This window comes from Hyperolius riggenbachi, chromosome 9, assembly GCF_040937935.1.
Source record: "Hyperolius riggenbachi isolate aHypRig1 chromosome 9, aHypRig1.pri, whole genome shotgun sequence".
NCBI lineage: Eukaryota > Metazoa > Chordata > Amphibia > Anura > Hyperoliidae > Hyperolius > Hyperolius riggenbachi.
The window spans coordinates 17,737,785-17,761,348 of NC_090654.1; the positions used below are offsets into that span (position 1 = coordinate 17,737,785).

Consider the following 23,564-nt stretch of genomic DNA (forward strand, 5'->3'; position numbering starts at 1 on the left):
CACACACACACACACACACACACATACATATATACAGTATTTGTTTTCAGGCATAGCCAACACCTGCAAGATAGGGTACTATAGAGCTAATCTTGGCACACAGTGCTCAGGGCTGGATTTAAGCCAAGGCTACAGAGGCCATAGCCTAGGGTACCACAAGATCAAGGGCGGGTGGGCAGCAGGCTATACTAGGGGGAAGGGAAAGGTTACCTGGGTGCTTATACTGGAGGAAGGGGGGTCATCAGGCTATTTATATAGACGGGAGATGGGGGGGTCATCTGTCTTCTTATACTAGAGGAATCAGTGCTGAAAACAGATGATTTTAAAGAGGATCTGTAATGATAAAAAAAAATGCCGGGGGGAAGGGGGGGCTTGGGGGGGAGGGGGAGCCTCTGGATCCTATTAAAGCTCCCTGAAAGGCGGGGATGTAAATATTTACCTTCCCAGCTCCAGCGCAAGCGCAGTATTGGCTCTCCACTCAGAAATTGGCGGAAATAGCCAATCGCTGTTGATACGCTCTACTGCGCAGGCGCAAGTTTCCTGAACCTGCGCAGTAGAGCGGACCTGACTGTGACCGCCTATTTCCGAGTGGAGAGCTGCAACAGCGCCCCCCGCTGGAACAGAGAAGGTAAATATTGCACGGCCTGACAAATTGTTGGCTGAGCATTCATTGGGCTGCAGCGAAACCGCCGGGGGACAAAGGAGGATGTGGGGAGCCTCAATAGGGTCGGGAGGCTTCCCCTACTGAGGTGAGTACCCCCCAGGGGAACTTTTTTTCATTACAGAGTCTCCTTAACATTCACCTTGTTAAATGCCAATTCACTAAACCTATTACCGCACTGAAAAGTAAAATTACTGACTAGTGAGGTAAATTACCGACTTGTGTGGTAAATACCTCAAGAAATGTCAAGAAATTGCAATTCACAAAGATTAGAGCATTCGATAAAACAAGTAAAAGTGTTCAGTATTTATCTCCATCTCTGACCAGTCGGTAACTTACAATCTCCCTGCGGAAACATTGGGAGAGCCAGACAGCCAATAGGAGAGACGCACAGTCCTGCTTCTCACCCCATTTGATCCGATGCTCTGGCGGGCGGTACTTCATAATGGCAGAGCAGGAGATGGAGACATTTTAAAATGCTTTTCTGTATCCCTTTAGATGTGCATAGCTATATAGTGGTATACAGAAGAGCCCCCTCTAGTGGCTTCGCTACACCCCTGGTTGTTATGGTTTATTTCAGTTTCCCAACTTACCCCATGCCCCTCCCCCCCTCCCCCAAAACACACCCACCTTACCCCCATCCCTGCATGCCCCCACACCTGATTACAATATTATTAGGTGCTCAATCCATGCATCCTGTACCTCCCCCATATAGCGTACCACTTTTTGCTTGCCATAGATGGAGAGCTTTCCTGTTTATTTTATCCCTTGTCAATATTTGCGCCCAGGCACTGGCAGCGCAGTGGAATAGGTGATGCGCAGAAGCTTACGTTTGTGTGTGTGTGTGAGGTCTGTGTCAGGCAGTTATAAATACCTCATAAGGCTGGCTGGTTTGCTAGCATGTCAGCCGGGCACAGCAAGTGCATTAAGCACATGTCAGCGGTGAAGGAATTGTAAAGGAATGAGCAAATTACCTGCAGCGCAGATTATTCAGTCCATGCTCACATCTCACTGCGGCCTCCTCTCACACAGTCACCGAACCGGTTACAGCACAAAACTACTGAATGCAATCTTGTCTCTCAGACACCAAACACATTTTCTGCCCTTATCATCTGCCGCAGTATTTAAGAACGCTTTGTAGAGACCTGATATATATCACCCCAGAGGAACGTCCGGACGCTTCACCCCTGTATTCCTCCTACAGGTGATTTATTAGCGTTATATAACTGTTTAATACGGCAATAAAAAACAGAGGTAGCCCTCACCGTCACCGATCGCTTCTGCTAGATCGCCTTACTGAAAATATTATGTGTATGAGGCGGAGCGAGAGACAGGTGATATCACCATGTCATTCGCTATAACTGTTTCATATTTTAAAGACAAGAAGTTTTAAATCAGGATGATACCATTTATTGGCTAACTACAAATGAATAAGAATAAACAAGCTTTCGGCCTTGCAGCCTTCGTCAGGTTTACATCCTGTTAGTTTGCAAGCTGGTGGTACAGACAGCTTATATACATGCAACATCAAAGGGGAAAACAGATATTTTTTTCAAGCATAAATACATCATTAAGATGCCTTAATACAAACAGACCATCTAAATGGGGTAAGATAAGGATCCTTGTTTACTCCATTGCTCACAGACCTGGTATTAGGATTGGCCCAGAGGTATCGTAAATTCTTAGTTCACAAGTTCAGCTAGAGTGGCTGAGACAGTTCATATATCATCAATCTCATACCAATATAGAAAGTTGTTGTCCTTATTATATTTATATATTATATTTTAAAGAGAAACCATAACCAAGAATTGAACTTCATCCCAATCAGTAGCTGATACCCCCTTTTACATGAGAAATCTATTCCTTTTCTCAAACGGATCATCAGGGAGCTCTGTAAGGCTGATATTGTGGTGTAACCCCTCCCACAGTGTGATGTCAGGGCCATGGTGCTGACAGTTTTCAGTCTGTGAACCTCATTGCATTGTGGGAAATAGCTGTTTACAGCTGGGTCCAACTGCCAAAAAGCAAGCAGCATCTCCTGCCACTGACATCACCTGTCAGCAGTAAAAATGTCACCATGTGATAAATGTCAGAATATAAATCAGGGAGAGGAAAGATTTTATAATCAGCAAACACTGACTAAATCATTTATACATAATTATTGTAAAAATGAAGCACTTTTCTATTACATTATTTTCAAGTGCATGCCGACTGACAATGCAACCAATTTTGGGACGAAAATTGGTAGCATTCTCAATTGCGCATGCTGCAAGGTGCTCAGCTGACTTGCTCGATCAGGTGTGCGGCGGGAACTGCGTGTAATTTTGCGATGGTCGATGAACTCGACAAAACCCCCAACCTTGTCCCCTAATGTAAAATGTCCCCTTCAGATTCGATTAGAGAGAGATTTGTCTCTTGGTTGAATCTGCCCATCATCGCTAGATGTATGACTACCTTTAAAGTAAACCTGTGACGAACTTAGCAAAAGCATTTATACTTACCTTGGACTTCCTCCACCCCCTGCCATCTGTCAACTCCCTTGATGTCCATCCGGTCTCCTCCTTTCTGTAACTGTGAAGTCTGCGATCCAGCTGGGTTGCCATTATCCATAAGACCACCCACTAACAACAATGTGATATAGGCTAAAAAGTTGTTTTTGTTTTATATATATATATATATATATATATATATATATATATATATATATATATATATATATATACACAGAAGACAACAGTACATTATCTCCCACAATGCAATGAGGTGCACAGACAGGAAACTGTCATGGCCATGGAAGTGACATCACACTGTTAGAGGGGTTACACCTCAGTATCAGCCACACAGACATCCTATTCCCTGATGATCTATTCGAGAATGTAAAGATGTCTAGTTGGAAATGAAGGGATACATTTTGCATTAGAGATCCTCTTTAACTTTGCTCTATTTAACCCATTAGCTGCTTCAATAGTTACCTCGTTTGATATAAGTGCACTGCTTTTGACTTCAGTCGTCAGGACTCATTGTGCTGTAAATTCTTGGCATGCATTGATCTCCCTCTACTAGCAGAAAATATAGAAACTGAAAGCAGAAGTCCTCCATTATTGTCTCACACTGCCCCCTGGTGACAAGTGACCATGAATACACATTACAGCTGTACTAATTAGAAGCAAGGAAATGTAACAAATAAGAAATTAAAAAGTGCTAAAATAAATTGGTCTGTAGCACTTGCAAGCTCTTAAAGGGACTCTGTAACAAAATGTCATTGTGTTTTCTACCATTCTACAGGTTCCTAAACCTATTATGAAGTGCTCTGGCTTACTGCAGCACTTTCTACGATCACCATCTCTGTAATAAATCAGCTTATCTTTCCCCTGTCGGACTTGTCCTCCTGTGTCTGGAAGGCTGCCAACACTTCAGTGTGATCTGCTATGCATGCCCCCACTGCAGGCCCCCTCTATGCACACTCCCCTGTGTGTGTGTGTTATTTACATTAGCCAGCTTTTCTCTGCTCTCTTATCTTTTACAAGCTGGATAAATCCTCTGTTCACATACTGATGAGTCACATACTGCAGAATTACAGACAACCAGGCAGAGCTGTCTGCAAGAAGAAACAATCAGCTTGTAACTCTTGAGTGAGCTGCAGGGGGAAAGAAACACACAAATGATCTCTTGAGATTTAAAAGGAAGGCTGTATACAGCCTGCTTGTGTATGGATGTATTTTCTATGTGTGGACATACTGTACATCAACCTACTTCCTGTTTTGGTGGCCATTTTGTTTGTTTACAAACAAACTTTTTAAAACTGTTTTTGACTACTTTTAATGCGGCGAGGAGCGGCGAAATTGTGACAGAGAGTAATAGGAGATGTCCCCTAACGCACTGGTATGTTTACTTTTGTGCGATTTTAACAATACAGATTCTCTTTAAATAAATTGCTGCTAAAGGGTTAAAAGACAGTATATAATCAATGGAGGGGACGGAATACGTCATTCCAAGGAATAGCACAAGGTCTGTTTTAGGGTTTTTAATTGGTCCTGCATCTCCAAGTGTTAAATGATCAGTTACGGTGGAGCCGTGACAAAATAGATTCAATGTAAAATAAAAAATGTCCTGTATTTTCATTTCAGATGCTCTCTGCATGCCCTGGGCAAACTCAAACTTGTACTCGTCTCTCTCTCTTCCTGTAATGATATATCTCTGTAAATGAAACAGTTGGTATTCTCATTGTTCATTTTTTGATACCTCTAAGAGGCTATTCCGTCTTCCCCCAGGACAGCGTATAATAAACGTCCCACGTTAAATAGCATCTGTGTCTTGTGTCGTGCATAAGGAGACCATAAAACCGCTCAGAACAGAGTTTGATACAAGTCAGATTGGTGGCAATAAAACAATTTCCACTCTTTGCCTCGTCACGGCTGGCTCCACTGAGATCTAGGACAGATCTTACAATTGGAAAAAGGCTTTGTGATAAAAGCAGACGTCAAAAACACTGCACTGGTGAACACCACTCCTAAACGTGGCCATATGTTTAGCTATTTTTACCACTGGTACCAAGTCAATTCAAAGCTAGAAATTGGTGGCCCAACATGCTGCCCAATTGACAAACCGACCGATCAAATTTTGGCCGAAATTGTTAGAATCAGTCAATTGAGCCGGATGGAAGATTTTGATTCATCAGGAATGGGTTTGGGAGCAGATCGGAGGCCCATAGCATTGCAGAACAGTGCAACGCTGATGTTAGAGAATTCCTTAATGTGAATTAACATCCTGTCTTTAAGTTTAAGATTCAGTCATAAATTTAAGGATCCAGTCATTAACTTTAGTGGCAATTGATTTATTTATATGTTTTATTGCCAGTTTACATGTTTTGTTGCCATATTTTATTGCCAATGCCAGTGCCAGGCGGGGACTATGCCAGTGCCAGGCGGGAATATGCCAGTGCCAGGCGGGTAATATGCCAGTGATGGGCGGGGAATATGCCAGTGCTGGGCGGGGAATATGTCAGTGCTGGGTGGGGAATATGCCAGTGCTGGGCGGGGAATATGTCAGTGCTGGGTGAGGAATATGCCAGTGCTGGGTGGGGAATATGCCAGTGCTGGGCGGGGAATATGTCAGTGCCAGGCGGGTAATATGCCAGTGCTGGGCGGGGAATATGTCAGTGCTGGGTGGGGAATATGCCAGTGCTGGGTGGGGAATATGCCAGTGCTGGGCGGGGAATATGTCAGTGCTGGGTGGGGAATATGCCAGTGCTGGGTGGGGAATATGCCAGTGCTGGGTGGGGAATATGCCAGTGCCAGGCGGGTAATATGCCAGTGCTGGGCGGGGAATATGTCAGTGCTGGGTGGGGAATATGCCAGTGCTGGGCGGGGAATATGTCAGTGCTGGGTGGGGAATATGCCAGTGCTGGGCGGGGAATATGTCAGTGCTGGGTGGGGAATATGCCAGTGATGGGCGGGGAATATGCCAGTGCTGGGCGGGGAATATGTCAGTGCTGGGTGGGGAATATGCCAGTGCTGGGCGGGGAATATGTCAGTGCTGGGTGGGGAATATGCCAGTGCTGGGAGGGGAATATGTCAGTGCTGGGTGGGGAATATGCCAGTGGCGGGCGGGGAATATGCCAGTGCCAGGCGGGGAATATGTCAGTGCTGGGTGGGGAATATGCCAGTGGCGGGCGGGGAATATGTCAGTGCTGGGTGGGGAATATGCCAGTGCTGGGCGGGGAATATGTCAGTGCTGGGCGGGGAATATGCCAGTGGTGGGCGGGGAATATGTCAGTGCTGGGTGGGGAATATGCCAGTGCTGGGCGGGAATATGCCAGTAATGGGCGGGGAATATGCCAGTGGCGGGCGGGGAATATGTCAGTGCTGGGTGGGGAATATGCCAGTGCTGGGCGGGGAATATGTCAGTGCTGGGCGGGGAATATGTCAGTGCTGGGCGGGGAATATGCCAGTGGTGGGCGGGGAATATGCCAGTGCTGGGTGGGGAATATGCCAGTGGCGGGCGGGAAATATGCCAGTGCCAGGCGGGGAATGTGCCAGTGCCAAGCGGGTAATATGCCAGTGCTGGGCGGGGAATATGTCAGTGCTGGGTGGGGAATATGCCAGTGGCGGGCGGGGAATGTGCCAGTGCCAGGCGGGGAATGTGCCAGTGCCAGGCGGTGAATGTGCCAGTGATGGGCGGGGAATATGCCAGTGCCGGGCGGGTAATATGCCAGTGATGGGCGGGGAATATGCCAGTGACGGGTGGGGAATATGCCGGGGATGGGCGGGGAATATGCCAGTGCTGGGCGGGGAATATGCCAGTGCCGGGCGGGGAATATGCCAGTGCCGGGCGGGTAATATGCCAGTGATGGGCGGGGAATATGCCAGTGCCGGGCGGGTAATATGCCAGTGCTGGGCGGGGAATATGCCAGTGATGGGCGGGGAATATGCCGGGGATGGGCGGGGAATAGGCTTTATTTCAGGCAGAGCAGACACTGTATCCTTTGTGGACACTGACACATTGGGGATTTGTATTTCTAATGCTGATGGTAAAAGCCAAAGTTGTCCTCCTAACGGAGTCGCCAGTGGGACCACGAAAGGGACCTAGAGGACGCCGAGGACCTTGTGGTCTACAGGGGGCTGCAGGAAGCCCCAGGCAAGTTCAGTTTTCCATTTCATGCCTCTGCTCTGGGTCCCTTTAGAGTGTACTGCAAGCTGAGGTGTGATAATGGGACAGGAAGCTAAATATTGTCCATGTCGGATATCCAAATATCCAGTCATGTACAAAAGCATATCTTCTTAAAGGACCACTATAGCAAAACAAGTAAGCAGTGAAAATATGACTGAACCAACAGATTTTGGACTAGTCCATCTCCTCATGGGGATTCTCAGAGTTTTCTTTGTTTTCAAAAGCATTTCCAGAATGGCACTTGCGAAGTGTAACTGACAAAATAGTGTGCAAGCGAATAGGGAGGCTGGCTGGTATCTTACTATATCTTACAGCAGTTAAAGTGCTGTTCAGGAAATGCTTTTGAAAACAAGAAAATCCTGAGAATCCCCCATGAGAAGATCAACTAGTTTAAAACCTGTTGGTTCTGCTTTACTTTTTTTTTTGCTGAATGGTCCTTTAAAGGATCTCCGAGTCATAATGAAAGTGCCCCCTTTTACTTACCTGGGGCTTCTCTCAGCCCCCTAGTCTTGTAAGTCCCTCGATGTTCTGGAGGGGAACAGTAAATTCGGGCGCCTGAGGCTAGTGGACAAATCGGGCGCCGCCATTCACTCCTATAATAAATATCGTTTAATGGGCGCCCGATAGGAAAAAAGGGCGCCGGAGAAAAATAACGTTTTAAAAGCGGCGCCCGGAGACTTAATGTTTTATTACTGTTTCTCATGATTACACATTATTTAATGATTTATACATTTTTAAATTTTATTTTTAAACGAAAAACAGTACAATATTTTTTTAAAACATTATTTTTAAACGAAAAACAGTACATTTTTTTATAACATTATTTTTAAACGAAAAAACTAACAGGGGGGTCTTAGGTTTAGGCACCAACAGGGGGGTCTTAGGTTTAGGCACCAACAGGGGGGTCTTAGGTTTAGGCACCAACAGGGGGTCTTAGGTTTAGGCACCAACAGGGGGGTCTTAGGTTTAGGCACCAACAGGGGGGTCTTAGGTTTAGGCACCAACAGGGGGTCTTAGGTTTAGGCACCAACAGGGGGGTCTTAGGTTTAGGCACCAACAGGGGGGTCTTAGGTTTAGGCACCAACAGGGGGGTCTTAGGTTTAGGCACTAACAGAGGGGTCTTAGGTTTAGGCACCAACAGGGGGGTCTTAGGTTTAGGCACTAACAGGGGGGTCTAGGGGTTAGGGGTAGGTACAGGGAGGGTTACTTAGGCACCAACAGGGGGGGTCTTAGGTTTAGGCATCAACAGGGGGGTCTAGGGGTTAGGGGAGGGTTACTTAGTAATTTTTTTTTTTAAACGTTATTATACGTTTCAGTATTTAAACGAAAGATTAACGTTTTTACAATTGCCGGTTTAATGCACATTATTTAATGATATATAACTTTTAAAAACATTAATTTTAAACGAAATACATTACAATACATTTTTAAACGTTATCCATGCTTATCGTTAAAAACCCGGCGCCCTTTTTTCCCAGCGCCCTTTTTTAACGTACGCGTTCTGGAGGTGTGGCTAGCTTTCAGGAACAACAAACGGAGGATTTGCATATCAGCAGTGATGCACTGGGAGACATGTCAGAGCTCACTCCATCCTGAATAATCACAAATACCTTCTGTTTTAAAGGGGAACTGAAGTAAGAGGTATGCGGAAGCTGCCATATTTATTTCCTTTTAATCAATACCAGTTGCCAGGCAGCCCTGCTGATCCTCTGCCTCTAATACTTTCAGCCATAGCCCCTGAACAAGCATGCAGCAGATCAGGTGTTTCAGACTATAAAGTCAGATCTGACAAAACTAGGTGCATGCTTGTTTCTGGTGTTATTCAGATACTACTGCAGAGAAATAGACCAGCAGGGCTGGCAGGCAACTGGTATTGATTAAAAGGAAATAAATATGGCAGCCTCCGTATACCTCTTACTTCAGTTCCCCTTTAAGTAGGCACAATCCTGCATTACATAGCATTTTAGTAAGAGGGCTTTTTGATCCCTATCAACCCCTTACACACTCCTAGGCCTGTAACTCTGGGTGCTTCAAGTCCTACTCCATAGAGCCACATTAAAGGGAAGGTTCAGGGAGGGTGGGTAAAAAATAAAAATCAAATTCCACTTACCTGGGGCTTCCTCCAGCCCGTGGCAGGCAGGAGGTGCCCTCGCCGCCGCTCCGCAGGCTCCCGGTGGTCTCCGGTGGCGCGCCCGACCTGGCCAGGCCGGCTGCCAGGTCGGGCTCTTCTGCGCTCCAAGGCCCGGAACTTCTGCGTCCCACGCCGGCGCTCTGACGTCATCGGACGTCCTCCGGGCTCTACTGCGCATGCGCAGAACTACTGCGCATGCGCAGTAGAGCACGGAGGACGTCCGATGACGTCAGAGCGCCGGCGTGGGACGCAGAAGTGCCGGGCCTTGGAGCGCAGAAGAGCCCGACCTGGCAGCCGGCCTGGCCAGGTCGGGCGCGCCACCGGAGACCACCGGGAGCCTGCGGAGCGGCGGCGAGGGCACCTCCTGCCTGCCACGGGCTGGAGGAAGCCCCAGGTAAGTGGAATTTGATTTTTATTTTTTGCCCACCCTCCCTGAACCTTTCCTTTAATCCATACCATGCACTGATGAGGAGGACCAACAGAAACAGCCTGTATGCATGTTGGATTATTGTAGCTCTGTAATATTAAAAAAGCTGACACATCACTGCATTCCAGCGGTTCTGGAGGTGTGGCTAACTTACAGGGACAACAAAGGATGATTTGCATATTCAGCAGTGATGCATTGTAGGAAACATCATATGATCACTCCAACCTGAATAATGGCAAATACCTTCTGTTCTAAGAAGGCAAACTTCTGTTTTTCATAGCATTTTAGTCAGAGGGCTTTTTGGTCCTTTGGAGCCTCTTCCACTCTCCTAGGAGTTCTGGTTCACCATGAGCTTGCTCGGTGCTCTGTAACAGTGCTATGCTGATCCTCCCTCCCAGGGCTAGTTGTAGAATTTTCACTACCTGAGGCAAACTTGTGAGGATGCACCCCAGCACCCCCCCCCCCCACACACACACACACACACACACACACACACACACACACACATACGCACCACCACCCAATTTGGAATGATTGCACAGCACCCGACAATTTACTTTGCTTAATTTCCTGTTCTCTCATGACATGCTGCAGCTCAACACAATAGCACACTAGCTGGCTGTGAGTCTGTGACAAAGAAACTGCTCACCCTCTGCCACTCGGCTGTCCTCCATTCCACCTCTGTCAGGACAGCAGTGCCACCTCCTCCCTTCTGCTGTGCAAGTCAAATGAAACACTGCTGCTCTCCTGCCTCGCCCCTCCTCACTCACTGTCAGACTCCTCACACAGCTGAACAAGCTGCTTTCCCCAATTCTGCTCTCCTGCCTCCCCCCCCCCCCCCCCAATTCTCACTCACTGTCAGACTCTTCACACAGCACAACAAGCTGCTTTTCCCCAATGATGCTCTCCTGCCTCCCCCTTCCTCACTCACTGTCAGACTCCTCAGGCAGCACAACAAGCTGCTTTTCCCCAATGCTGCTCTCCTGCCTCCCCCTCTCCTCACTCACTGTCACACTCCTCACACAGCACAACAAGATGCTTTTCCCCACTGCTGTTCTCCTGCCTCCCCCCTCCTCACTCACTGTCAGACTCCTCACACAGCACAACAAGCTGCTTTTCCCCAATGCTGCTCTCCTGCCTCCCCCTCCTCACTCACTATCAGACTCCTCACACAGCACAACAAGCTGCTTTTCCCCAATGATGCTCTCCTGCTTCCCCTCCTCACTCACTGCCAGACTCCTCACACAGCACAAGAAACTGCTTTTCCCCAATGATGACCTCTTCACCTCGCTCTCCTCTCGCTTCTCCTCCTACTCTGACTGAATGCTGTTAGTGTAAACACAGTACAAACTGTAATCTCTGCGCCTGATGCAAGTGTTTTACCTGGCTGCATGAGAGAACCAGCCTTCCTCCCTCCTACCGTACTATACCATAATCCTACGCATGGCCTAGTTTCACATTCCCTCTCCTTTACATTTTTGCCTTTTATCCAAAAAGAGTCTGTCCCTCTACTGTTCTTTTCATGCTTACTGCAGCGCTCAGCACTGTCTGGCAAATACAGAGGAAGTGCTGAGGAAAAAAAAGGTGATTTCCAAGATCGGATCATTTCCATAAAAAAAAATCATTGTTCAGAAAAAGAATACCTGTGGTGTCTGAGCTTACAACACGTCGCCGGGATGGCTCAGCCGATGCCGCCTCTCTGCAGTGCTGGAGGGGTTAATTACTTTACTGTTTCCCTCGGCAGGCAGCTTCGCTTCTCATTATAGAGAGATCTCCTCTGATCCCGGCCTTCAGAAACGCGTGGGGGGAACTGCCAGACATGAGTCCCAATCAAAAGTCTGTGACACATGGAGGAACTCTGTGGGGGTGAGGGGTAGGGGCGTAGCAATAGGGGGGTGCAGAGGTAGCGACTGCATCGGGGCCCTTGGGCCAGATGGGCCCCGAAGGGCCCTCCCTCAACTACAGTATTAGCTCTCTATTGGTCCTGTGCTGGTAATAATCACTTCTATAGATACTTTGAATAGTGGTAATCATTAACAAACTGTTCCCCATCCCCTTCTTGTACCTCTGACACTGTAGTTGCCATTGTTAGGTTTTGGTGCGCCATATCAATTATTATGTATAGAGTGCTTGGGGGGCCCCATTGCAAAACTTGCATCGGGGCCCACAGCTCCTTAGCTACGTCACTGGGTGGGGGGATAATTCCGCTAGGGGTAATCCAACCTTGATGGTTTCTTCATGTGTTGCTCCCTGTCAGGGACCGCAAGGGCCGATCCGTGATTGGTTTAATCGCTCAGGGTCAGAAATTTGGTCTCGCTGTCACTTTGCGCATAGATTCCCATATGTGGATCGCAATCTATGGACCGACTAGCTGAGAGGGGTGTTCTGACTCCAAAGGATTCACCACACACATACAATTCCAAATGCTCGCCACCACGTGCCAATCAGTGCAGGGCCGTAACTATATTAACACACTGAGAACACTGGGGGACATTTATCAGGAGAGTCTGAGACAAAATATTAGTAGGTTTTTAGAAATCTGTGCAGAACTGTCTGACATCCTAAGAAATCACTAAATAGTGCAGATTCCTTCTTAAACTGTTAAGAATAGAAGGAGTTAGGAAGGTATCTCAGGCAGTGCAGTGTGTGAGGGAAATTACTGTTGCTGAGGTAACCAACACATCTACTGTCAGCAGGCTCTGAGTATGGTGGGAGGAGCCCTTCACAAATCATGTCTAGCCTGCACTGCTGCACTATCTGGAGAACTGCTATTGAGCACTTCTTAATCTGCAGCAGTTTAGGAATGGATTTGCACTTTTCCTTCGCTGTAGTGTCGCTCTAGAAATCCACGCTAAACTGCCGGTATTATGTAGGATTTGGGAAGTTTCTTACTATCATGCAGATCTGTTCCCCCTGCTGGTTAGAACAGTTTTAGAAGAAAAAACTGTCGGTAATGCTTTGACAAATCTGGCCCACTATATCTTAACCCTTAGCTGTATGCAGAGATCGGCGCCAGGTCTGTCTATCTGTGCCCGATTCAAGCATACGGGTTGTAGATGCAAAATACTATAGAACACAAGGTAACGCTTTCACGAAGCAAGTACGATTGTGTATGTTCAGGAACAGGAATAGGTAGCCAGGTATAGGTGCCCCCAGTATAGGTAGCCTGGTATAGGTGCCCCCAGTATAGCTAGCCAGGCATAGGAGCCCCCAGTATAGGTTGCCAGGCATAGGTTCCCACAGTATAGGTAGCCAGGTATAGGTGTCCCCAGTCTAGGAAGCCAAGCATAGGTGCCCCCAGTATAGGTAGCCAGGTATAGGTGCCCCCAGTATAGGTAGCCTGGTATAGGTGCCCCCAGTATAGGCAGCCTGGTATAGGTGCCCCCAGTATAGGCAGCCTGGTATGGGTACTAAATTATTATTTAGTATTTATATAGCGCCAACATCTTCCCCAGTGTATATTGTCTTGTCACATAACTGCCCCTCAGGGGGGCTCACAATGTATCCCCTCTCATAGTCATATGTCTATGTCTGTGTATGTATCATGTAGTGTATGTATCATAGTCTAGGTCACAGGTGTCGAACTCCAGGCCTGGAGGGCCAGATCCATGCCAGTGTTTAGGATGGACTGAGAAAGAAAGGAATGTGTTCTACCTGATGGACCACACCCTTCCTGATTCAAACCCATCAATTCATTTGAACTGTACCAAAAATGTGTGAGGATCTCGGCCCTCGTAGGACCGGTTTGACATCCCTGGTCTAGGTGGAAGCCAGTTTACTTATCTGCATGGTTTTGGGATGTGAGAGGAAACCAGAATGCTGGGAGGAAACCCACACAGACACAGAGAGAACATACAAACTCCATGCAGATAGTGCCCGACTGGGATTCGAATTAGGACCCAGTGCTGCAAGGCGAGAGTACTACACAACCACTACGCCACCTTGCTGTACAGCAGCCCCATTCTCCACGTGTAGCATCCATGTATAGCTTCCATGTGTTGTCCCCATTTGCAGCCTCCCTTTTCCATTTGTAGCCCTCTTTTCCATATGCAGCAGCCCCTCTTCCATGTCTAGCTGCAGTATCCCAAGACGCCGGCCTTTTTGGCCTTTCTAGAAATCTAACACTGGTGTTTCTGAGGGTTTTCTCTGGGCCTTCCGATTTCCTCCCACAAACCCAGAAACATGCTGCTAGATTCATTGGCTTTTCAAACCACGGAAGGGACGTCACATTGTCATCCCGCTGGAGGAATGGCCAGCACGGTAATTGGCGCCGATTCCTTGACGGAGCGCTATGGATAATGTGTCAACGCTGCACAAATCTATAATGACAATAATATATCAATAAAAATAGGCAGGCCTGACGAGTACCTGGAGACGGATCGGCGGCTAATTTCTGCTTTAGCTCTCGGTGTTCAGGATTTTACAGCAAAGCCGTATAAACGAAGTATTCCTAAAGAGTTTATTGGAGGACTTCTTGCCGAACTACTTGAACACATCATACTGCTAATGCCCTCGGGGAGCTGAATACTCTCCCACTCGCTAAAGTGGTGACCTTGCCAGATCAATCTCTGATTCTGGCTCATAAAACGAGACAAGGGCCATAATGCATCAGAGCTGCGTTCCTGGAGGATGGATAATGATAATACGCCAACTAGAAAATGACTTCCAAAAACAGCTTCCATTTCTTAGGAAACAGAGACATCTGGTGGCAGCTGCTGGAAATGCAATTCTTCTAATCTAGCACTATCTGCTTCTGCATTCAGATAGATACTGTATATAGCTAAGCATCTTCTCCACTACCTTCCCCTGTATCAGTATCAGACACCTTCTTCTCCACTACCATCCCATGTATCAGGAACCTTCTCCTCCACTGCCTTCCTCTAAATCAGGAACCTTCTTCTCCACTACCTTCCCATGTATCAGGAACCTTCTTCTCCACTACCTTCCCATGTATCAGGAACCTTCTTCTCCACTACCTTCCCCTGTATCAGGAACCTTCTCCTCCACTACCTTCCCCTGTATCAGGAACCTTCCTCTCCACTACCTTCCCCTGTATCAGGAACCTTCTCCTCCACTACCTTCCCCTGTATCAGGAACCTTCCTCTCCACTACCTTCCCCTGTATCAGGAACCTTCTCCTCCACTACCTTCCCCTGTATCAGGAACCTTCTCCTCCACTACCTTCCCCTGTATCAGGAACCTTCTCCTCCACTACCTTCCCCTGTACCAGGAACCTTCTGCTCCACTGCCTTCCCCTGTATTAGGAACCTTCTCCCCCACTACCTTCCCCTGTATCAGGAACCTTCTCCTCCACCACCTTCCCCTGTACCAGGAACCTTCTGCTCCACTACCTTCCCCTGTATCAGGAACCTTCTGCTCCACTACCTTCCCCTGTATCAGGAAGCTTCTGCTCCACCACCTTCCCCTGTATCAGGAACCTTCTCCTCCACTACCTTCCCCTGTATCAGGAACCTTCTGCTGCACCACCTTCCCCTGTATCAGGAACCTTCTCCTCCACTACCTTCCCCTGTATCAGGAACCTTCTGCTGCACCACCTTCCCCTGTATCAGGAACCTTCTCCTCCACTACCTTCCCCTGTACCAGGAACCTTCTGCTCCACTGCCTTCCCCTGTATTAGGAACCTTCTTCTCTACTACCTTGCCCTGTATCAGGAGGAACCTTCCTCTCCACTATCTTCCCCTGTACCAGGAACCTTCTCCCCCACTACCTTCCCATGTATCAGGAACCTTCCCCTTAATTACCTTCCCTTGTATCAGGAACCTTCTTCTCTACTACCTTCCCCTGTATCAGGAACCTTCTCCTCCACTACCTTCCCCTGTATCAGGAACCTTCCTCTCCACTACCTTCCCCTGTATCAGGAACCTTCTCCTCCACTACCTTCCCCTGTATCAGGAACCTTCTCCTCCACTACCTTCCCCTGTATCAGGAACCTTCCTCTCCACTACCTTCCCCTGTATCAGGAACCTTCTCCTCCACTATCTTCCCCTGTACCAGGAACCTTCTCCTCCACTGCCTTCCACTGTACCAGGAACCTTCTCCTCCACTACCTTCCCCTGTATCAGGAACCTTCTCCTCCACTACCTTCCCCTGTATCAGGAACCTTCTGCTCCACTGCCTTCCTCTGTATTAGGAACCTTCTCCCCCACTACCTTCCCCTGTATCAGGAACCTTCTGCTCCACTGCCTTCCCCTGTATTAGGAACCTTCTCCCCCACTACCTTCCCATGTATCAGGAACCTTCTCCTCCACTACCTTCCCATGTATCAGGAACCTTCTCCTCCACTACCTTCCCCTGTACCAGGAACCTTCTGCTCCACTGCCTTCCCCTGTATTAGGAACCTTCTCCCCCACTACCTTCCCATGTATCAAGAACCTTCCCCTTCATTACCTTCCCCTGTATCAGGAACCTTCTTCTCCACTACCTCCCCCTGTATTAGGAACCTTCTCCTCCATTACATTTCCCTGTATCAGGAACCAGATCAGTATCAGATAGATAGACGGACGGACAAACAGACAGATACGTTCATGTTCCCCTCATGTCTGGGGTGCACTAGAGCACAAAAAGTGTTACGCTGAAGCCAGTCAATGGTCAGGAACACACAACAGCAACTGTGATTGGCAAAATCACAACTGCGGGTCCTCCTGCATTTTTGGAGCAGTTACGCTCCAACACAAGAGATAGGAGTACAAAATTGATTTGCATTCACTTTTTAAAAACTATTTAGCAGTGACTTAGTGGGCAGTTTTGCAGTTTAAATAAAGGTTAAACTACTCGCTGGGTCTCCCGATGTCCGGCCTCCGGTGCTTAACCCCGCCCATTAGCACAAGCGGTCATCTATGCTTCTCTTATTGGAGATAGAGAATCGCCTATGACCTCTTGGGCTAAGGGGTGTGGCTATGCACCAGAAGCAAGGGAAAATTAACCTCGACAGGCACAGTAAATATTTTAATGTTTATTTCAACAGGATCAAATAAAAAGTAAATTGGAAGCGCTGTACAACCACCTCCAGTAGATTGTACAGTGCTTCCAAAAACTGGAGAAATCGCACCAGAAATTGCCTCAACAACAACAACAATTAAACATTTGTAAAGCGATTTTCTCCCATAGGACCCAAAAACGCATAAGCTTGTGACAGATCATTACATGTGGTATGTACAGGGGAAAAGTTATGTGATCATAAATGCCAGGCTAAACAGGTGGCTTTCCAGTTTTGATTTAACCGTGCCCAGTGTTGGAGATGTCTTGATTATGTTGGGAAAGGCATTGCACAGGGTAGGGGCAGCATGACAGAAAGCTCTGGCTCCAAAGGTTTTTAGTTGAACTTTGGGGGTGACCAAGTTATTAGTTCCTTATAATCTAAGATTGTGGGGGGTGTGATGCAGTTGCAAAAAATCCTTCAGGTATCCAGGGCCCAGATTGTGCAAGGATTTGAAGGTCCATAAGCCAGTCTTAAACCAAACTCTCCATTTTATGGGTAGCCAGTGAGCAGAGGATTGGTGTTATAAAGCAATGGCGGGGTTGGCTTGTTAACAGTCTTGCGGCAGCATTCTGTACTAGCTGCAGGCGGTGTAGGTCTTTGTTTGGAAGGCCTGCATAGAGGGCATTGCAATAGTCCAGCTGTGATGTGATGAAGACGTGAAGTAGGGTTAGAAACACTTCACAAAGCGCTTGCATTATTCTTAAGCGCAGGATTGATCCCCAGCAGGATCCAGGCATTGAACACTGATGAGGAGGGGAAGCATGGATCATACCGTTGCCAATCACCCTGACTTCCAGCTTTTTGCTTTTTCCGACTTTAGGCATGAGATAGATGTACAGCATTTCAAGGTCATGCGAGACAAGGGTGGAAATTACAGTTTATGGTCGGAGAAATTCAAGTCTATCAATGAGCTTGTGGAGTATTACAAGAACACCTCCATCTCCCGCCAGAAGCAGATCTACCTTCTAGCGGAAGGGGCGTCACCACCACAGGTAAGGACGGAAGGCCAGGATACTGATACCAAAAGAGGAAAGAAGCAGAAAGTTTCATCAATGGCATGTTTAAAATTGTATACTTATTTCCTAAAAAAAAATGGCTCCCTTGTTTGGGTTAGCCGGGAAACCATTTGATGTCCAGAACATCACCACTAAGGATGGTAATGAGATTACTGGTCATGTCTTCCAGTAAGTAAGTTAAAGAGGAACTCAGTCACTGTGTTCTTCAGCCTGGGACCTTTTTTTCATAGTTTGGGCAACTAGCAGCAGGCAGTGCAGGGAGGGGACTGTACTACTTCCTGCACTAGATGTAGCACCCCTCTATTAATCAATAATGCAGGACAGTCTGCTGTTGCAGAAGCATTTTTGTTGCACCTTTTCACAAAAATATAAGTGTCACCCAAACACACTAATTATGAATGATCTTGCAAGGATTATGAGGTATTTATGGCAAATAGATAAGACTCTTGGTTTACTTAAAACCTACATAAACCCAGGCTGACATGGAGAGTTTTTTGTACACCCTATCTTGTTCACTGTATGCTGCTAGAGCCTAGAAACAGTTAACCTTATGTTACTGTGCAGGAGGGGCACAGTGATTCTCGGGGGGGGGGGGGAGGGCGGGCAGTGCCCCAGCATGCCCCAGTGTAGTGCCGCCCATGCCCATGACCCTTTCCTCTTTTCAGATTTTAGTGGCTTTTTTTAGCAGCATGTCCAAGCCAAACAGCACTGGTGATGCCTGCGTCCTGGTGGTCTTCCTGCCATTTCTCCTCTCCCACCAGGCTCTCTGTGTTGTGCCTTTACCTCTTTATCCCCCCCCCCCCATTCCTATGCACCCCCCTCTTTCGTATGTCCCTTTTTCTGAGTGTTCTCAGAGAAGCTCACGATCTAATCCTACCATAGTCATAGTCTAATGTCCTACAATATCATTATTGGGTATTTATATAGCACTGACATCTTCTGCAGCACTGTATAGAGTACAGAGTTTCAGGGCGTAACTAGAAATCCCCAGGCCCCCCTGCAAAAAAAAAAGCAATCATTAGTGGCAGCGGGCGGGCGGCAGCAGGCTGAACACATACCTCCATCGCGCAGGAGGTCTCCGATCTCTAAGAGTCTCATGCTACTTCCTGTTTACACAGGAAGATACATGAAGCACTTACTGATCGGAAACCTCCTGCGCGATGGAGGTATGTGTTCAGCCTCAGATCAGTAAGTGCGTCATGTTACTTCCTGTGTAAACAGGAAGTAGCATGAGGCTCTTAGAGATCAGAGACCTCATGCGCGATGGAGGTATGTGTTCAGCCTGCTGCCGCCCGCCCGCTGCCACTAATAATTGCAGGAGGGGAGCGCAGAGGGGAGAGCCTGAGGTGAGAGCCTGAGGTGAGGGGGGGGGGAATGTCCCCCCTCCCTGCTGATCTGTCACACTCTCCTCTTATGTTGTGACCCCTCCTTGCCCCCCAAAAAGGGCCTGAGCGGGCCCTAGGGGTCGCATCCCGCATTGTTATGCCCCTGCGGTTAGCTCTCTTTACATCCTGATGATTCCTTTTCCCCAAAATTTTCAGCAACACACTTGGCGCCCCAACCCGTCAACCCTCCCATCAAAAAAGTTGGTTGTTTTGGTGGTGGTGATGGTGGTGGGGGTCTGTAAATAATCAGCACCGGATGTCAAACTCCCTAGGTACGCCACTGACTGTGACCAAGGATTGAACTTCATCCCAATCAGTAGCTGATACCCTCCTTTCCCATGAGAGATCTCTTCCTTTTCTAGAATAGATCAGGTGCGAGACAGGCTAAAAGGGATTCAAGGGGGGGCTCTTTAAAGATCCTCTCTCAATGGATATACGTAAACACCAATATAGCACAGGCAGTAGCGAAGCTGTGGGCCCCAGTGAAAGTTTTGCATTGGGGCCCCCCAAGCATGCTATACATAACAATTGATACGGTGCACCAAAACGTGCCGGTCACAACCACAGCATCAGGGATGCAACAAGAGGAATGGGAACAGTTTGTTAATGATCACTACTATTTAAAGCATCTATAGAAGTGATTATTACCAGCACAGGACCAATAAGGAGCTAATACTGTGGTTGATGGTGGGCCCCATGGGGCCTCTCCAGCCCAAGGGCCCCGATGCGGTCACAACCTCTGCAACCCCTATTGGAGGCTGGGCTTCAACAAAGACCTAGAGCCCGTTTTGAAACAGGCTTAGGTCTACTAGTTTATACATAATTATTGTAAAAACTGAAGCACTTTTTTTCATTACATTATTTTCACTGGAATTCCTCTTTAAGTCTTGCCACAGCTGTAGCTTGTTCAGAGGGGCTTTTAGGGAAAGCTACATCTAAATTCCTAAATTAACTTTATTTCAGTAACTTATAATTTCTCCTTCTTTTATCTTTTTAGCCGCCTCCTTTTGCCAGTAACACTCAAGTGAAAAGTTTACCGGAAGTCAATAAGGTAAAAGCAACAGCTCTGTTTTTATCTAACAATAGGATAATATCACAACCCAGATAGAGTAAGTATTCTATGTACTGTATTTATATAGTACTGACATCTTCTGCAGCACTGTACAGAGTACATAGCCATGTCACTGACTGTCCTCAGAGGAGCTCACAATCTAATCCTACCATAGTCATAGTATAATGTCCTACCATATTATTATTATTATTATTATGTATTTATATAGCACTGACATCTTCTGCAGCACTTTATAGAGTACATAGTCATGTCACTGACTGTCCTGAGAGGAGCTCACAATCTAATCCTACCATAGTCATAGTCTAATGTCCTACCGTATTATTATTATTATTATTATGTATTTATATAGCACTGACATCTTCTGCAGCACTTTATAGAGTACATAGTCATGTCACTGACTGTCCTCAGAGGAGCTCACAATCTAAACCTACCATAGTCATGGTCTAATGTCCTATCATATTATTATTATGTATTTATATAGCACTGACATCTTCTGCAGCACATTACAGAGTACATAGTCATGTCACTGACTGTCCTCAGAGGGGCTCACACTCTAATCCTGCCATAGTCATAGTGTAATGTCCTACCATATTATTATTATGTATCTATATAGCACTGACATATTCTGCAGCACTTTACAGAGTACATAGTCATGCCACTGACTGTCCTTAGAGGAGCTCACAATCTAATCCCTAGCATACTGTATATATTCACAGAGGTGCCAAGCTGTGACTGGACCCAGAGCTGTGTGATACTTCGGTTGTTTATTGCCTGATGAAGCGGGATTGTGCCCGTGAAACGCGTTGCAGTTTTATCTTGGAGCATGTGAATAAATCATCTCTTCCTCAAGCAACAGCATCGTGTCTGTTTTTGGTGTGGCCGGTCAACCACCGCCACGTTTTGAACTTTTTAGCATATTTTATCCTTTTGGCGCCTCTGTACATCCTTATATCAAGTTGTCCACCCTTAGTGGAAGGGTGATACACCCTCTTTTACTCTATCCACAGAGAGCGACATCTTAGTCCTGAGTGGGGACAGGCCTAATCTCCCCACCTGCCTTTACAGCGGTTACCTATGCGGTAACCCAGGTTTGTAAGTATAATACTTACAATTCATTTTTCCTCCCTGTTCCAATACATACTACACCATATTGGGCTCTCGGTTTTCTGTTTTTATACTGTATATAGGGATAAAGAGGCGCCCTGGTTGTGTAAAATACGTTAAAAACAACTAAAAAGAAACCAGTGAGGTGGCTTACCTCAGAGACTAAATTCTTAAACAAATAATTTTTAATAACAAAGCACAGGCAACACGTTTCACGGGTCTGAGCCTGCTTCCTCAGTCCAATAAAAGTGCCAACAGTCTCTAGACTGCTAACTTAGGGAGCCTCTGCTAGCAGAGATTTTCCTTCACTTGCTGTACCAGAGACAGAGCAGGATATTAGAATAAACAGGGCCGGGCCGAGGCATAGGCTGGAGAGGCTCCAGCCTCAGGGCGCAGTGTAGGAGGGGTGCACAATTCATTCAGCTGTCATTCCTAATTGTGTTTGAAGGCAAGCAGAAAGAAATAAGAAAAGGGGATACATGGCAGTGACTGCAAGCCAGATAACTAGAGATTAAGGTGTTGGGGAGGTTGTGGGCCCTGTGGCCCTCTTAGTCTAACAGCAATCAGTGTGTGACGGCTGGGGTGGGAGGGATGGAGGGGCGCACTTTAGTGTCTCAGCCTTGGGTGCTGGAGGACCTTGTCCCGCCTCTGAGAATAAATATTCCTAAAGAAAGACAAAGTTTTATTGCCAGAGCAGTTCTCCCAAAGGGAAATTATTCCCAGTCAGCGTAACAAGTGTAATATTGTGAAATGCTTCTGAAATTCCCATCATTTAAAGGGACCCTAAGCGGTAATTAAAAAAGGAAACCAGCCTCCCGTAGCCCACAAGGTCCTCTGGCATCCTCTTCTTCCTTCTCACGGTCCCACTGGCGGCTCTGGTAATCCACGCATGTGCGGTTCAGTCTTTAGAGAACCACGCATGTGCAGGAGGCTAACGGTGACCGGCGTGATGACGCGATGGACGCGCGGCGGGGTTGCACGATACCCGAACTTGCAGATTACCGGAGCCGCCAGCGGGACCAGGAGAAGGAAAAAGAGGATGCCAGCAGACCTCACGGGCTACGGGACGCTGCAGGAAGCCCCCGGTTACTTCAAATTCCACTTTTAATTACCTCACAGGGTCCTTTTAAAGTTTTGGCTAAAGTTTCAAATTAAGTTGTGTACAATATTAAGTAATTTGTTGTTCCCCCGTTTTTTCTTTTTAGCCGACTCCTTTCGCCAGTAACACTCAAGTCAGAAGTGTACCAGAAGTCAAGGTAATAGCAATAGATCGCTCTTTATGCATTAAAGACAAGTTTGGGCCATATGCTGCAATTCCCTTTTTCTCCTGAGATTTCTCCTAGGAGATAAATCTTCATCTTCTATTTAAAATAACTTTTCATTATTTTGCAATTGAAAAAAGTACCAAAAAGTAGTTGAAAAAAGAAACTATCTAAAATATTTTGAGCGTTTTCTTGTTTGCTGGTGGTTTTAAAGGCATTTTATTGACAAGTTTGAAAATATCACCTCAGGCCCTGTTCACAGTGCTCAGTTGCATTGCAGAATAATTCTGCACATCCATATCTCCCAACTTTTTGAGATGAGAAAAAGGAACACTTAAGCCACGCCCCTGCCACACCCCTGGTCACACCCTCACCACACCTCTAGTCACGCACGCTATAAAGATTTCATAAGAAACATATGTTGTTTTATAATACAAACCACACTGGTCCTTTCTATCCTGGTTCATTTTTCTTGATACTGACATTTTAAAATGAGTAATATATCAATTTAAAGGTTGGGAATAAAGTTTAGAGTCAATCAAACACATTTTTAGTATAGAAATATATATTTACATAGAAAGAGGGACAAAGTCCTGAAAGAGGGACAAATGAGGAGGAAAGAGGGACACGGGGACAGGGCTCCCAAAAAGGGACAGTTGGGAGCTATGCATATCAACTCACTGCCCATTCAACTCTATGGGCCTGTTCACAGTAACGGAACGCGTTTTTCTAACTCGCTGCATGCAGGTTTTGTATTAAAGTCTATGGCCAGTCTTTATTGCTGTTCACAGTCATTATAATGCGTGAGTTCTGCATCTGACCACTATGAACCTAGCCT

At 46.8% G+C, this 23,564-nt stretch overlaps 1 protein-coding gene across 4 annotated transcripts in view; it reads left to right on the forward strand.

Annotated features, from left to right (window-relative positions):
- GRAP2 (GRB2 related adaptor protein 2) overlaps positions 1–23,564 on the forward strand; it is a 504,271-nt gene that overhangs the window by 476,115 nt on the left and 4,592 nt on the right. For all 4 annotated transcript variants that reach the window (XM_068252025.1, XM_068252023.1, XM_068252024.1 and 1 more), the window contains 3 exons: positions 17,708–17,879; positions 20,286–20,339; positions 22,670–22,720. In XM_068252025.1, the coding sequence (XP_068108126.1) occupies positions 17,708–17,879; positions 20,286–20,339; positions 22,670–22,720 (277 nt within the window). The remainder of the gene's footprint in view (positions 1–17,707; positions 17,880–20,285; positions 20,340–22,669; positions 22,721–23,564) is intronic.